This window comes from Hippopotamus amphibius, chromosome 7, assembly GCF_030028045.1.
Source record: "Hippopotamus amphibius kiboko isolate mHipAmp2 chromosome 7, mHipAmp2.hap2, whole genome shotgun sequence".
NCBI classification, from domain to species: domain Eukaryota; kingdom Metazoa; phylum Chordata; class Mammalia; order Artiodactyla; family Hippopotamidae; genus Hippopotamus; species Hippopotamus amphibius.
Window position 1 is genome coordinate 124,675,485 of NC_080192.1, and position 17,647 is coordinate 124,693,131.

General features: G+C 42.4%; 1 protein-coding gene and 1 non-coding gene across 3 annotated transcripts in view; one reads left to right on the plus strand and one right to left on the minus strand.

The window, feature by feature from the left end:
• Window positions 1–10,180: 10,180 nt before the first annotated feature.
• The window catches only part of LCLAT1 (lysocardiolipin acyltransferase 1), a 188,161-nt gene continuing 180,694 nt past the window's right edge, over window positions 10,181–17,647 (minus strand). For both annotated transcript variants that reach the window (XM_057740982.1, XM_057740981.1), the window contains one exon: window positions 10,181–10,704. In XM_057740982.1, the coding sequence (XP_057596965.1) occupies window positions 10,205–10,704 (500 nt within the window). In that variant the 3' untranslated portion in view covers window positions 10,181–10,204. The remainder of the gene's footprint in view (window positions 10,705–17,647) is intronic.
• TRNAG-CCC (transfer RNA glycine (anticodon CCC)) lies at window positions 12,490–12,562 on the plus strand. Its single transcript has one exon. It is a non-coding gene; the product is annotated as a tRNA-Gly (tRNA).

Consider the following 17,647-nt stretch of genomic DNA (forward strand, 5'->3'; position numbering starts at 1 on the left):
GGCCGCTCGTTAGAATCACCAGGGATTAAGTCAGACTCTTGGGGAGGGACCAGGTGCAGGTGTGAAAGCTCTGCAGGTGATCCCAGGGGACCTGGTTGGAGCACCCTGGCCTCAGGGGGAGGTAGAGGCAGAGCCCAAGCCCATGGACCAGGCCAGAGAGGCGCTATCCGTGCCCCTGCCGCCCCTCACAAGCCGGGTAGGAGAGCTCTGGGCATCTCCACGCACGTGCATCCTGTGTCTCTCTGGTCCTGCCAAGGAACAGGTACTTTGGCTGGGAAACCCAGGATGGGGCTGACGGGCAGCAACGTGCCCTGAGGTGGCCCTGAGCCCAGACCTGGAGAGAAAGGGCCGAGCTCACACCCCACTGCCGCAAGGGAGCTGGGAGCAGACGGGCCCCCTGCTCTCCACGCCCAGCTTTCTCCAGATGCCTGTGCCTTCTTGTCATCAGCGAGGGAGCTGAAACAAGTGTGGATTCTGATGTCTCTTGAGGAAGCAATTTCTTTTAACAGTTTCTTACTCCAAGTGCACACTTTAGAGAGACCAGGACGATGCAGGCTCATGTACCTGTCAGGAGACAGGGCCACCGGCTCAGGGCTCTGCTCAGCCATCCTCCACCCACTCCCCAGCCCCTGACGGCCCAGCACTTCATCAGGTTCTCTAAAGGATAAGACCTCTTTAAAATCATAATCACGGTACCAAGTCACACCTAAAAATGATTCCTTAATGTCATTAAATATCCAGTTAGTGTAACAGACTGTCTCATAGTTTATTTTTACGGTTTATTTACTCAAAAGAGGACCCAACAAGATTTACCCATTGCATTTGATAATGTGACTCTGAAGTCATTTTTAGTCTATAATTTCATCATGTATAAGCTGGAATACTTCTACAGAGAGAAACTTCCCTTCATCAATTATTTAGCTTGAGATACCATTCATGTAGGAAAGGAAGGTGAAATGCTAGATTCCTTTCCCCTAGATGCCCCTTTTCAGAGTAATGAATTGGTTACCTAGCATCCTCCAAACGTACTGATGTGTGTTTTTACTTATTTATTGTGAGTGTCATTACTTGACGTGCCTCCCTCTTTTCAGTTATCATTCTTACTAATGCTCAGACTGCCCCCTCCTTGGCCAGCGGGGGCTTGTTTAAGTTGGCTCCTGAGTCTGTCTGTCCTGACCTCAAAGGTCTTTGGTTTTTGTTCTTGTTGTTGTTTTTAATTTCATTGAAGTATAGTTGATTTACAATGTTGTGTTCACTTCTGTACAGCAAAAGTGACTCAGTTGTACGTGTACATATTCTTTTCCTTTACGGTTTATCACAGGATATTGAATAGAGTTCCCTGTGCTGTACAGTAACACCTTGTTGTTTATCCATCCTATATATATAATAGTTAGCCTCTGCTAATCGCAGATTCTGAATCTATCCCTCCCCCACCCCCACCCCACTGGCGGCCACAAGTCTGTTCTCTATATCTGTGAGTCTGTCTCTGTAGATATGTTCATTTTTTTGTATTTTAGATTCCACATGTAAGTGATATCATATGCTATTTGTTTTTCTCTTTCTGATTTACTTCACTTGGTGTGATAATATCTAGGTCTATCCAAGTTGTTGCAAATGGCATTATTTTATTCTTTTTTATGACTGAGTAATATTCCATTGTATGTGTGTACCACATCTTCTTTATCCATTCCTCTATTGATGGACATTTAGGTTGTCTCCATATCTTGGTTATTGTAAATAGTGCTTCCATGAATATTGGGGTGCATGTATCTTTTCAAATTATGGTTTTCTCCAGGAGTGGAATTGCTAGATCATATGGTAACTCTATTTTTAGTTTTTTGCGAAACCTCCATACTGTTTTCTATAGTGATTGTACTAATTTACATTCCCACCAACAGTGTAGGAGGGTTCCCTTTTCTCCACATCCCTTCCAGCATTTGTTACTTGTAGACATTTTGATAATGGCCCTTATGACTGGTGTGAGGTGGTACCTCATTGTAGCCTTGATGCGCATCTCTCTAACAATTAGCAATGCTGAGCATCTTTTCATGTGCCTATTGGCCATCTGTATGCTTTTGGAGAGATGTCTGTTTAGGTCTTCTGCCCATTTTTCTATTGGGTTGTTTGTGTTTTTTTGTTGTTGAGTTGTATGAGCTGTTTGTATATTTTGGAAATTAAGCCCTTATCATTGACCTCAAAGGTCTTTGAAAGTTTCCTTGCTTTCCAGTGTCTCAAGATGTCCAGGCTTACCTTCTACCTATCCTGGGTCATTTGTCCAAGAATCTCTGGTTCCTTTTAATGGAAAATGGTTTTCCATTATCTGTGCACTAGGCTGCTCATGGCTATTGGTTGGCCATTATTTCTAGCATTTTCAATGGACAGGACAACCAAGTAACTCCTGTTTGTTTCTGTTTTTGTTTTTAAGACCAAATACATCATAAATTCATACTGATTATTTTCAGTTCAAATTTAGGATTATGGGGATTTTATTTAACTTTAAAAATTCTATACTTATATATCTTTTACACTGATGATCTTGGTCCAAGCAACATTATCATAATTACTTATATGCCTACTCTTACAATAAATGTAATAATTGCAGAAAATAAACTCGTATCGTTACTAACAATATGATGACAAAAACAATTTAAGACTTTTTTTTGGAGTTATTTTTGCCTTGAGAATATATACTGTTAAGGATATACGTTATAATTATCCGAAACAATTCCTCTGTGTGAAACAATTCCACAAATTTGATATGTTAGGGTCATTTGCTTCATTTTCCTTTTGATGTATACCCTTTTTTCTTTTGATTTTTAGAAATTGCTTTTTATTTTTTCATTTTTTCATTTTTCAATTTTTTTGGCCACATCGCTTGGCTTGCGGGATCTTAATTCCCCAACCAGGGATTGAACCTGGGCCCCCACAGTGAAAGTGCCAATTCCTGATCACTGGACCACCAGAGAATTCCATCATTTAATTTTATAATTACGTAAAACCTTAACTTGGTTCCAAAGTCAAGCTTATAGCATAAAATAAGATATATAAAAGAAGACTAGTTCACATTCTAGTCCCTTCCATCGTATTCCATCCCTCCCCCATATGTTACAATTTTACTTTTATAACATATTTTTAAATTATGTTTAATGAATTAGCTTTTATTTTTATTATTTTTTTTATTTTTTAGAATTAGCTTTTAAAATAAGCCTATGTGTGTCTATCTGTATGGCTTCACCTTCTTCAATAAAAGGTAGTATAACTATACACATTGTTCTCCATCTTTCTTTTTTCACTTAATATATTGGAGAAATGTCCCATATCAGTGTATGGAGATGTCCACCTGTGCAGCTGCACAGAACTCAATCATAAAATTATATCATAGCATATTCAGTCATTCTCTACCATGGACATTTAGGTTGTTGCCGGTATTCTCACCAGTAGAGCAACAATGAAGAGCTTTGTGCGTGCATCTTACAATTTTTTTTGACCAGTGTATTTTTGGGGACAGATCTCTGAAAGTGGGATTGTGGGCCAAAGTTAAGTGCATAAGAATTATGTTAGGTACTGGCAAATTCTCCTCCACAGGTGTAGCTGGGGGAGAGGTGAGATTAGTTGAACAAGGCTTCTTAAGTTGCACATTTCAAGCCAAGTTTCTACTTTTAAGAGTTCAGATGCTAATATATTTTGATAAATTGTATCATCAATCAAAAATGACTTGATTCGTGTGAAAAAAAAAAAAAAAAAAGCTATTTCCCAGAGGTAGATGGGTTTGAATTTCAATTTTTTGTTTTTGTTATGTTAAATTTTTAAATTTCTGCACCCAGCTTGAATTTAGTACCAGATGCTTTCTGAATGACTTCCAAGGAATCACCATTTAGAATTTATAGTGCAAAAGGAATTGGTGAGATGCTGGGCTAAACACTGTTTGGGATAAGAGAAATATGGGACATTCTTATCTTGGCTTTCCAGAAGTTTATAATCCAGCTGAGGCGATAAGACTGAAAAATAACTATAAGATAGTATGTAACACAGTCAAGCAAGAGTCGCAGAGAAATATTAGCACAACAGGAGGACATTTCAAGCTAGACTGATCAGGGAACAGTTCAGAGAAAAAGTGGGATCTGATTGAATTTGGGCTGTGGAGGAAGCACCTTTCTGAGCAAAGGTGGGAAAGGGCAGGGCGCACGTGAGTGTTAGGCAGACCGTTGCGTTGGTGTGAAAAGGTCCACATCTGGAGACAATCCTGGGCCCCAGGATAGGCTGGGTTGGGAGGAACTGGGATAGGTCGAGTCTGGGCTGCCTGACATCAACAGGAAGCTACCGGGGGTGATGAGAAGCGGGGTTCTATGATTAAACTGAGGTTGTAAGGCGATCAACTGGTTCCTGTGGACAGGGATTGGCGTTAATCTCCTGGAGTGGGGAGAGCCTGCAGGTGGTGCCAACTTGCCAGGTCCAAGGCAGTAGGAAGGAGGAGCTGCCCCCGCGGAGGAAGACACAGGTGGGGTGACAACTGGACTGTCGCGGCAGGTGAGGGGGAGATGAGTGACACTGTGAAATTCTGTGCCTGCAGCGCTAGGGGAAAGAGGACTGCCGCAGCCCACAGGGGGAGACGTGAGAGCTGCAGGATTTCACATGGAAAGAAAAATGCTGTCCATGCTGTCTTGCTTAATGAAGCCTGGGTGACCTGGGTGGAGGTCATGACGGAAGTATTCAGATGGACCAGCTGTTGATGAGATTGTCTGTGTACAACTCTGGGGGACCCTTGGATTCCCAAATATCCTGTGGCGTGGACGGAGGAGGCAGCCGAGCACCTTTGTGTGCCTCACTGTGCAGGGTCAGGAATCCTCTCTGGAAGCCGTGCTGATTTGCTTCCGACTCCACTGGGAGGTTTGGGAATTTTCATAGTCGAGGTGGACATCTGGCCATCCAGCATCATTTTATCCTGTTCTCAACAGCAGTCCTCTTAAAAACTCATCCCTCCCCAACACTTGGTGTCTGTGGTCCAGGGGGAAAAACTCCAGCCCTGGCTCCAGGGGGTGGTGAGTAACACAGGGATGCAACCCACCTAGTATTGCCAGGCAAGTAAGTGGTTCAGGAACGAGCATTGCAACCCAGTTTAGGATTTGTGTCAAGCCACTGGGGAAGCAGCCTCTCTGGCTCTTTCCCACTGGATTTGAACCTGAGAGGATGTAGGGCTGAAGTGACTGCAGGCATCAAGTCACCATGTGGACCCAGGGAATCAAGCCAACAGCCAGGAGAGCAGAATTGTGTTTACTTTAAAGACGTTTTGGCATGAAGGATGCATTGTGTGAGTGTAGGTTAGATCCTGTGACCTCCTATGTCTTAATAGCTGGCATTTGAAGTACCTCATCAGAAACCCACCCTTCACAGGGAGTTGCTGAAACCCTTTATATAATTTATCAGTGAAATGAGCTATGTGGAAGCACGTGGGTGACTCGAAAGACTATGCCGTCCTCTCCCCTTTGCCTGAACAGAATAGAGGAAACCTGCCAGCCCCATGGCCCAGTCTTAGAAACCTGCTCTTCTGGTCCTGCTCCCTTCAGAGTGAATCTTTCACGCGAAGCAAATGCTTGTTGGCGAACCCAAAGGCAGAGTGGGGTGCAGCAGCTTCAGTTCTGCAGGGGAGGAAAATCATTTTCCCTCTACCTTCTGAGTTCTTGGCCAAGACTCCTGTAATATCAGCCAGATTAACAAGAGGAGAACAATCAAAAACGTATTAGCATGTATCCGTCACGTTTTCATGGAGATACCCAGGGAAATGGCTTAGAATCCAGGCTGAAATACCATCTTAATGGAAAAGGGGAGGAAGAAAGCAGCCCTCTTAGGGGAGTTTTTTAGGAAAGATGAATGGGCCCTTGGAATAGATGGTGGGGGGGGGGTGTGTGTGGCCTTCTGTGACAAAGTGTGTGGGTGTGTAGTCTACTCTCCTGTGAGCAGTCAGTCCCCTCTGGTTGATGGAACTCTCAGGGAGGGGATTTATGGCAATTGAGTTCCTTTGGAGGATCTGTCTTTAGGCAGAAAAGGGGAGTTCAGAGACAGCCCTTCCCTGCATTTGCTGTTTTCCAAGTGCCTACAGCTGAAAATAATCAATATATCAAAGGGGTGTATTTGGGGTGACACAACCTGAACTTCAACACTCATATTTTGGGGGCGCATATTCTGCTACCCTTCAGTCTCACGAGTCTTGTGTCTGTTTGCTATGTACGTTTTTATGCATTTGTCAAGCTTTGGTCCAAGATCTGCTTTACTAAGTCTATATTCCCTGAGAGAGCGGGGGGCGGGGGTGCATAAAGTCCCATTTACCTGCTACAGCTGGTGCTGGGTATGTCTCCCATGAGACCCCCGCCCTTCTGGAACGACCACACGGCCCTCAAGCTAAACTGAGAGGCGCAGGAAAATCAAGTTCTGAGGACCTTCACTGAGCCCTGAATTCCGCTGCAGCCTCTGGACTTTTCCAGTGATGAAGGCAGTATATTCCCTTTCTGCTTTGCCATTTTGTTTTAAACATCTGTGAAAGAGAGTCCTAACTGGTCAGCTCTTTCTCAATACCACGTTATAAGATTATAACAATATAGAGTCCAGTCATTCCTGCAAAAACAAAAACCCAACACACATGTAAACGACTGAATTTACTCCACTTTATTCTGGGATGTATATTACAGAGAACACAATCACACACATACCAGTGGACATTGAAAACTAAGGCCATCCTGTGAGTTATTTTTTAAAACTTAGTGTTTTGCACATAATGATCTTTTAAAAAATGAATTACCAAAACCAAGATTCTCTTCTGAAATAAAAATTTAAGGTCGGCACAAGACAACTTTAGGGCCATATCTGAAGCTCATCATGTGAGAAGAGCGTTTCTACAACATAAATGACAGCCCTGAGGCAATTGCTACCTCAGCATCGCGCTCTCTTCCCCAGATGTCATCACAAAGAAGTATTGACCACAGTTAGCAGTGTTTTATAAGCCATTTTTCTCCCAGTGAATAGCAAAAAAGAGACTTTTACCTAAGAGACACATTGCAGAATTCCTGGAACAAGAAAAAGAAAGGGACCCGTAACTAAGGCACTGAAAGCACATTATTTATATAAAGAAATGTAAACAATTTAATACCAACAGGCTCCCTCCATTAGTCTCTATTATAAAAGTGCACAAGGGCAGCGTGGGTCGGGCCAGAGCTTGAAGTCCGGGTGAGATGGGAACGTCTCCCTTCCTGGAGAGTTCAGTCTCGGCCACCAGTGGACGATGTCTGACGTGGGGCTGTGAACGTAGCTAATTCCAAAGTGACTCAAATGGAAGCTGCAATGTCTCTCCAGTCTTGGTAGCATAACAAACAGCGAAGGATTCAATTAAGTTTTAAATTATGGGCTCTGACATTTCTTTTTTTTTTTTTCAGTCTTTTACCATGTTTTACTGAATTTTACAGTTACTTTGGCTTGTTTCATCAAAGAGGCCTGGTGGGAAAACTTGTGACCTAATCAGTGCCCTTCACTGTAGGTTGCAATTTTAAGTATAATGGTTCATGCCCCACATAAACCACACTTGCTTTATTTACATGGTTTCCAAGTGGTAGAGATGTAACAAGTGGACATACAGCACTGTAAACACATGGAATCCATTGAGTTTACTCGCCATGGACTGAAAGGGCGCTAAGTAGAAGGTGAAAGTCCAGATGCAGCCAGGTGAGCGGCTGCTGAGTCCAGAGGGAAAGTGGGCGGTGCGGAGGGGGTCACTCCTGAGGCCAAGCGCAGCATCAAAGATGCATTAACCTCTACTTGACACTTCCTTATCAATTTTAGAGTCCAAATCATGGACCGTATGTTTCTTTAAATAAGAGAAGAAAAAGTTGTGTAGGAAAACACAAATAATTACAATTTTAAAAGAAGTCTCAATGCAAAAAAAAAAAAAAAGAAAAAAGAAAAAAAAAACAGACCAAAAAAAAAAAAAAAATACCCCACACCAAAAACCAAAAAAAGGCAACCTTTTTCTTTTTGAAGTTATCATTTCTAACTCTTAGAGCAAGTACAATATCTCAGGTTCAGTGCTTATGAAATCTGGGTACTAAAAAGGAGTTTGCATTTTAATCTTAGACACGTTTTTTACGATCAAAAGAAAACGTATTTTAAAAAGGAAGAGTTCCCCTTTTAGAGGTTTCAGAGGGTTCAAAAGGACAGCCATTAAAGCCAGACCTAGAACCAAGGAGCCAGGAGAAGTTTGAGGAAGGGAGGATGGGCTACATTACAAACACCTGTGGGGTAGAAAACAACATTTCTCTTACTCAGGACAAATGCAACCCTGATTGTTAAACTATTTCTTGTTTCCAAATATAACCAGAAAAAGTCTGAGACCTAAATTAGAAACCTCTTTTTATTAAGGGGGAAAAAAAAGGTCAAAAAAATAACCACCTTAAAAACTAAGCAAGTTAAACAGCTGGGTCTGGAGCAGATGTGCTTAATAACTAATGAGTAGCCCCCCAGGCAGGATTGAAAACGGCCTTGGGGGAGGAGTTAAATACAGCTTGGGCTCTTCAGCAGAGGAAAAGGATGTGCCAACGGGGTGCTGCCGTGACTGAGGGAGGGTCTGCTCGGTAAGCCCACCTCACAGCGTGCTTGCCTTTCACAGCAATGCCCGTGTCCACTGTCGGGTGGAAACCACCGTCCAGAGAAAATGAGGTGTAATTAAGGAGAAGGAGTACAAAAAGAGTACACAAAGCTAGACACAGCGTTTGAGGCTGGTTCAAGGCAGGAATAAGCGGACAGGTTTGCTTAACAGCTAAAGACTTTTAGTTGCCCCACATTTTCTGCTGCTCTGACCAGCATTCCCATTAGGACAAAAAAAAATTTTTTTTAAAAAGCAGTTGCAGGGCTCCAGTGGAGTGGAAACAATGACCACACGTTTCCTTTTTGCTTCAGTGGGAGACTGGTGCTGTTGGCTTGCTGAATTTTCCACTGATTCCAAATGATAGGAATATTTAGGTGAACAATTGGTCAAAAGTGGGTTTAAATTTTACTAGTGAAAGAGGAAGCCTGGGACTTAAAGAGAGAGAGAGAGAGATCCCTCACTGTCATTAAAGAAGGATTCATTTTGTGTGACCATTACGGTTTTAAAATAAAACTTGTCAAGGCTACAAGGGTTGAATAATTTAGGCTAAACCATTACGGCCCTGTCTGCAAGTGTTGTTGTTGTTGATTTAGTGGCAGAAGTTAGACACCCATGCACATGTAGAAAATACAATAACCTTCCTTTTTGTGGCAGGTTTTAAAGAAATATCTCAACCAAGACACAACTTCAAAAGAGTTTCTGACGGCAATAACAGAACGTTCTTCTACACTTTCCTTTAAAAAGGTAAGTGACTTGTATACCGTTTTTAATGCAAAAAAGCTACACCTGCCAACAAGCTGTAAAGAAACCATCACTAAACATGCAAGGTTACGCAGAAGTGAAGAACTAAACTGTATGAGTTCCTAGCTTTAAAAATTCAAACTAAGGTTTCTGGATGGAGAGCCTGTGGTTGCTCCCTGAGACTCGTCCAGGTCTTATTTTCCGCGTGAGGAAAGGGCACCGGTGGTCTTCGGATGTCTAGGTCAGTGCAAGGCTAAATGCCAAGATTTCATGAACAATGAAGGGCTTCCTATCAAAACGTTTGTTCAGCTTAAGGAAGAGGGGTTTCTGTTTTCTGGTCTTAAGGATGCAAGGGTTTGATTGGCATAGAAAGGAGAGTGGGACAGTGCTGAGGGGGAGCCGGGAGGAAGGGCCCTCACCTCCACGGTTGAGGACCAGCACTTAATCTGGGCCAGTGCTCAGGAGCCCAGATCCGCCTCCTGCCTGGGGAGTTTGTTCGGAAGCAGGATTGGGCCTTTAGGAAGATCTTGTGTGCACTTTGTCTGCTAACAGCCTGATGACTGTTTACGAATACTCCGGCCCGAGTTATACCACGGCGATCGCTCCCCGCTACACAGTGTTGAAATTACATTCAAGAGATTAAAAAAAAAAAAAAAAAATCATGTGTGTAGCAATATTTTCCCACAAAACTAAGTCCAAAATATCTTTAACAAATAATGACGGTAGTAAGAAATATTTGACATAGTCATGCAAAAATGCATCTCAGTATACAAAGGCTTAGAACATTTCCAAAATAACCCCTAGGTTTTTACACTGTGAACTTTATAATCTTACTCATTTTTTCTTTGCATTTAAATGTGGCTGTTTGTGTAGAAAACGGTAACACGCAAGTTCAACGACCTCCAGTCCACCAAATATTCTCTCTTGCAGCACAAAGATGGCAATGATGACTATAAAGTACCACCGAACAAGACTGTACAGATAAAGGAGCAGGCACATTGCAGGGCTGAACAGGGTCCAGTACAGGATGGAGAGCAATTTGACCACAAGGACCCTGAGCTCAGACTTGCAAGGTGGAATGACAGTCTTCCCCGTAAAGTAAAAATTCTTCTCTCCTTGATAGAAGGAGCGCAGCCTCTCTTCTTTCTCTTCCCACCGCCTGTGGCACCAGAGCTGGAGGTCCTCCTTGGACTTGGGGAGGGTGTCCACTGGGTATCGGTGGACGTGGAAGTGGATCTCCTTGGGAAAGTCCCCAAGGAGGAGGTGCCTCTCGGTCTGGGGAATGTTGTGAGGGTATGCCACCGTGATGTCGTGGACAGCATCCAGGTTCTTACCTAGGTTTTGGAAAAGATAAAAATACAGATGGAGTAAAGATCAATTTGGGCAGCAATGCTGATTCACACTGAAGGCAGGAAAAAATCAGGACAGAGTGAACCAAGGTGAACAAACAAGGGCTATAAATACTTGTGTTCCTGGGCTCTTGGGTCAATATTTACCAGTCATTTTCAGTTTTTTATCTGCTTGCTAATTACCACAAAGACCTTTAGAAAGAAATTATCTTCATTCGTAGAAACGGTAATCTGCCATTCTAGAACTAAATGAACAAGCACATCAAGTTAAATTTGAGATAGGAATTAGAGCACAGACAGCTCTTTTACATCAACAGGATTCACTGTTTTGAGACCTCCTATTAATAAATACACCCTCTCCCCAAATAAAAAAATTTCTCACCTTTAACCCACTATTACCATGAAAGCTACTGGCAAGAAAAACTCAGAATCAGACTTGAGGAAGTGGTCAGACAGGCATGAAAACGTCCATATGATTTTTTTACTATTCTTCTAGAAACGTCAATGTGAAGTCTGAGTAAGACCCTGACCCAGTATGCCATCATCCTTAGAAATCTCATGATTTAGTTACTTTGGGGTTAAGTGCTTTCAGCAAAGTCATATGCCAGATGCAGGAGACAGACAAGTGAATGAAACACGGTCCCTAACCTCGCCCCAGCAGACCGGGGCAGACAGGCAAGTGCAGTGCCCTAACGGGGGCCTGTGGAAGGCGGGAGGGAGCTGGGGAGGCAGGGGGACAATGGCAGGGCGAACCTCCCAGCAGAGAGCACTTGGGGGCTGCGGGTAGTAAGTGTAGGCTGGAGGCATTCGGTCATGGCCCTCATTGTCCAACCTGAGAAGTGGAACTCAAGTCTGTAGGTGGCCTTAATTGGTGGGGAACCACTTAAGATCTTAAATAGAAAAGGAACCAGAACTTGTTTTCTTTATTCAGGGATCAGCTTGGGGGCAGTAACAAGAATAGTGTGGAGAGGACCAGGGGCAAGAGAGGTCAGAAGAGTAATTTGATGGTCATTACAAAGCAAGAAAGGCAAGAAATGATGAGGAGGTAGGGACTAAAGGAAGTGACATGTCCAAGAAAATCACAAGGAAGGACTGATGTGACTGAGCGCTCAACTGGAGAGGGTGGAATGAGCTCAGGTTTGTTTCTGCTCGGTGTTCCTTGAGTGGATTGGGGTGGGGGTGGGGGTCTTTGAGATTAGAAATGTGAGTGGAGTGCGATCTTTAAGGTTACGATTTTTGCCAAGGGGCACACAGTGTGTTGACGCATAGTCTCTGAATGTTGCTTTCTTCCGTATCAAGTTATCTTCAGTGAGAGACTTTTGATGTGAACTTTAATTCATCACAGAACTGTATGATGTAGTTGAAATTAATCTGTGGTGGTGGATATCAGAACAGTAGCTGCCTGTGGGGTGGGAACTGACTGGAAGGGAGCACGAGGGAGTTTTCGGGGGGTGGAGGGGTGGGCAGGGACATTCTATACCTTGATTTGGTGTGGATAATGTCAAATGGTACCTTCAAGACCTGTGCATTTCACTCTATTCAAATTTTACCTCAATGTTAAAAAAATAAAGATATGAAGCAACTTCCCCACCACCTCTCACCAATGAACCGTTCCTACTGAGCCATTAGGTTGTACTCACTTTCCTCTGTAAATTTACTGTCAGTCACCTCTACTCTGTGATTTACTTTAGGGTAAGGACCAGGTTTCAATTTGGTTTCATAACTGTCTTATAAAATACTCAGCCCTTAATAAGAGCTATGTCAGGGACTTCCCTGGTGGTCCAGTGGTTAAGACTCTGTGCTCCCAATGCAGGGAGCCCAGGTTCGATCCCTGGTCAGGGAACTAAGATCCCACATACTGCAACTCCTGAGCCCATGCACCACAACTAGAGAAGCCTGCTTGTGGCAATGAAGACTCAGTGCAGCCTAAATAAATAAATAAAATACATATATTTAAAAAAAAAAAAAAAAGTAAGAGCTATGTCATAAAAAAATGAGAATACCTATATCAACAAGGTTTAGGTTCAAAACTGTAGGGCCAGTCCTTTAGAGACACTGTGCACTGTTTGCGTGGGAGTAGAGGAGGCAACCCCAGTGCACTTGTATCTGAAGGCCTGGAAGAGAGGCTAGGCCTGACCCATTTGGCTCCAGAGAAGGGAACTGGGTCCTGCGGTTAGAAGCCATAGGAAAAGCTTTTTAACAGCCGTCTAAAGGAGATGTGTTCAACATCTGAGAAAAGGCTGGTTGACCACTGCCTGGCATGCTATAGCATGAATTTACACACTGGAAGGCGGGCTGTCTGATCAAGTATCCAAAGACCAGCTCTTTCACTGGTACACTGACTGTGATACATCCACTAAGATGGTACTATAGTATATCTTACCTGTTAACTCGCCTGCATTAAAAATTGAACAACCTTTTGTCAACTTAATTTGTCAGTATTAATCACGAACACTCGGCTCCATTACAGATCAAACTTTTCCTTGACAAGCGAGTCTGATGTTTTAGTGCCCCCTCCACCTGCAGACCTCAGGGCCTGTTTGTTTATGCCCACCAACCAGAGCCATAATCTTTGTTGTAGCTGTCTTACCTCCATCTCATCTACCCTGTCCCCACTTTCTCTCTCCGTAAAGGAAACGGGATGTCTTCACCTCTTGTCACCTGTCATGCCACTTTGCCTCTGATGCAGAACTGAGTTCACATTTCATTTGCTTTCAGAACTCCTCTGCAATCAGCATTTCTGCTTCTGCCTTCTGCCCAAACCCTTCTCCTCAGTCAGGGTTACTGGTCTCATCAGCCTCACTTGTCCACAGCCTTGGAAGTCTCCTTCCCTGTGCAACCCCCACCAGCTTCCTACTCAGTCACTCTGCACCGCTTCCTGCAGCTCATATGCCCCAGCCTTTCTCCTCTAGGCAGTTCTTAATGCTTATTGAGCAAATACAGTCATGGTAGCAAAGTAGTACATACTACACTAGTAAGAAACTGGACTGCCCCTTTCTGTATTCTTCTTGACATCCTGTAGGATAGGGGTGTGTGTGTACATGCACACGTGTCTGTTCAAAATATAAATAGCAAGTTTTGAGACAGAGATGGTACCACTTACAGAAATGTTCTGTGAAAAACTTCTAGACTGATTGCAGTGCAGAGCTTGAGGGCTGTGGAAGCAGACTGCCTGGGTTCAAATCCTAGCTCTGCCTCTTAGTAAATGAGTGAATCTCTTTGTGGCTTATTTAGTTCCTGTATCTATAAACCACCTCATAGGGTTGTTGCAAGGGCTAAATGAGATAATATATGTAAAAACACAAAACAGGATCTGATACATAGTAAGCGCTTAGCTGCACCTGCTGTTGTTGTTACTGTATCATAATGTTAGCATGTTAGGCTCTAACCTAACTTTAGCTTCTGTTATTCCACAGATGCCAGCATGGTTAGTGGGGGAAATACTGCATTCAAATATCTTCTTTATACCACCGTCCAGGGCCCTGAAGATGCCAATTACAGACCTCATGTCTTCTACTCAGGACAAATGTTCAAACTATTATTTCACAAAATGGCCAAGAACAATCCTCTGCCTCAAATATTTCACGCTCTTTCCCTGAACTGTTTTAATCTCAACTTTCTTCAAAGACCAGCTGAAATTCTAAGGGTTCTAAGAAGAGTTTTCTTTGCGTATTCAGGCCGAGTGGTCTTTCCCTCTACGAGTACTTAAGGCACAAGCGCTGATGTGCTCATCTGGGCGCTTACCTGCCATCCTGCACCACAGTACTAGAAGCTCACGGGAACCCACAGTGTCCCAGGGAAACACAGGAATCTTAAAGGCAGGACTGTGTCTTTGCCTCTTTAGAACCTTAATACCTAACATAATGCCCTGCACTTAAAGAGGTTCCAGAAATGTTTATTTAACCAATATCTACAGACTACCTATCTTCTCATCTAAAAATACAGGAGGGAATTATAATGCTTTCTGCATGGGGTTGTTATAACATTTTAGTGAACTAATGTACACAAGGCTCTTTGCATAGGACTGGCACACAGAAAAGTTCTTAAATGTTAGCGTCCGCTACAACTTCTATATTCAGTTAATGAGAATGACTTGCTCCACTGGATTCTTTTCAACTTGGTTCTATGAATTCTTGGTTCTGAAAGACTTACAACAATCTTGGGTGGGGGTGTTGGGGTGTTATCTTGCAAAAAGGCAATGTTCCAAGTTTCTAATAAATTGCTTATTTGGAATTTAGAGCTTTGGAATGATAGAACTCAACATAATTAAAATAACTCTCTATATTATAAACAAGAGCAACATCATAAGGTTAGAAAGTAAAAAAGACAGCAAGGTGAAAAATTGAGAACTGGGGAGAAGGAGAAGAAAAGACAGCTTATATCTTGTCACTCATTTCCTGGGGTAGGTCTTTAAGCATCACAGATGTAGAAAGCCAGCATTAGGGCCTGAGCAAGAGAGGAAGAAATGAAGGAGGCTTTTACACCTGGCAATGTCTTCATCATTTTTAAACTTTATAGTTAGTAAATGTCTCCAGACAACACAAAGCCACATATAACTGTTGATTGCTAAGGAAAGAGCTTACTTTTCACACCATTTTATCAAGATCTCCCAGCCCAGGGGAGCCCTTACTACAAGTTAGCTTCCTCCCAGAAGGTAACAGGCCAGGGGTTGACAGGGTTGCAGAGCTTGGTTCATGCATAAGTGTCAATAATGACATGGATATTCAAAAGTTGAGATGTGCCTTTATTTACCAATTTATAATAGCTAAAATGATGCATAATAGATTAAGAATAGATAAGTTCCTACAATTACAAAGGAGTTATCTTTAAATTTTCTGGTATGAAAACAACAAACTTTTTGGTATGCAAATCAAGATGGCTGTCATTAGTAAAAGCCATTTTAAAAAGATCTCATTGCTTTTTTAGATAGTTTAAATTACAAACCTAGCCATCTGCCTATATGGGCCTTAGAAAATGGATCTGTTCTGTTGCTGATACTACGTCTGCTGGAAAGTTTCATACTTTAGTATTATTTTGTAAAGCTACCATTCTGTTAGAACAACTACACTCACTTGGGTCCAGAAATATTTATTCCCTAGAAAACAGAAGAAGCACTTGTTTAATATTTCAAATCTTAATTTTTAGTCTTGGACTGAGATGAGGGAATTTTTAATACTTTAGTCATGTTTAACCAACAGAAGATTAAAAGATATGACTGGACTTTATGAATGTAATATGCAGAAGAAAGGCTCTCCCAGCATATCAGGTCAGGTGCATGACTATCCGTAGAGCCCTAGTCACCAGGAATGGGGGAGGGCCAAGTCTTCAGGCATCCATATGTTTAAAATGAAAGAAACAAGTGAAATCCCGGTTTGCCCAGATTCAATCATACAGTTCAATGGCAGAAATGTAAGCTTTTTTTGTTTCTTTTTAATCCAAAGCGATCTTTAATGGAGTTGGTAACAACTGAAATGTCTTTTCCTTCTGCATTCCATAGTCAAATGTACACACAATATACAAAAATATAATTTATTTTGGATTTCATTTTAACACCTGCTTTTAAAAAATTACACGTAAGTTTATTTTCTATTAGTCAGTCTAAATCCACAAATCTAACTACATATATTAGAGCATTTTCAATAAAGCAGCTTGTCATCTAAGATGTGTTTGTATTAAAAGAAAATGCTGAGGCTGCTGGTTTTGTGCACTATTTTTCAGATTAAAAAAAAAGAATAAAAGTTGGTGTTAGTACCTAACCAATCATACACTGTGCCACTTTGATACTGACATATAATAGTACCTGGCTAATAATAAGCATGGCAAATCGGCACTAGTCAGTACACTCTGAAGAACAGCTGAGTGGACGGAGCTGCATATATTTAGACGAAAAATACCAATACAGAATATACCTTTCGGCTTCAAAATAACAGGGCACGCACAAGTCACTTAAAATTGACTTGTATTAAGGCTCACACAGTACCACTTTCTTTATTAGAGAAAACCCTACTGTTTCCTGCTAGGAACATTATTCATTTTTCCTTCTGCACAAGTTGGATGCATATGGAACAAAAGGTGGAGTCAGGCGGTTTCCAGCCCAGCCTCTTATCAGCTCCGTGACTTGGCAGGTTCCCTGGAAGCCTCACCTGTAAATGTAGCTCGTAACAGTAGAGACTCTCATAGGGTTTTGTGAAGATCAGCTGGGAGCAGGACTGCAGGATGCTGAGAGCAGTGCCTGGCAGGTGGTGTGTGCTCGGACTCCCCTTGAGATTGTTATTCCTCCAGGTGGGAGGATCACCTACAGCGCTGGAAGTGAGGTTTGGCTTAGGCTGCTACCCTTTACCTTCTTTCTCTAGATTTCCTCTCCCTTTGGGAGAGAGACAAGTCTGTTGTAGTGACACTGAGGTAACATGCAGTCCACTCCTCTCCCACAGTATAGAAGCGAAGCCATTTAGGGGACTGACCTTGGCTCTAGGGGTAGGTCCCTATTGATCTCCTGACACATATTCTTCTCCATCGCTGCTAACTCATTCCTTAGACCTTTTGAAGCTCAGCATAGATATTAAATCCTCTCGTGGCATTCAGAATTAGAAGCTGATGATTTGTGCTCTAGGATCACTGGTCTCTTGTCCCATCTTGTTGTTGTCGCTATTTTTTAATAAGTCAAAGTTAGTGCCTACTCTTTTTCTAAGAAATAACCATCCTGCGCTTAAAAAGCAACCTTCAGCTGAAAGGTGAAACTAAAAATGGTATCTTAGTGAACAATCTTGCTTATCCAACCTGAATTCAGGTCTTGCTGATAATTTTAGGGATGTATATTTTCACTTTCCTATCCTAAATCTGTTGAAGTTTTTGTGTTTTGTATAAATGTATGGAACTTTTCAGTTAGGAATCTCTCTTTTCTGATGGGCATTGGTTCCCTGGATCTTCA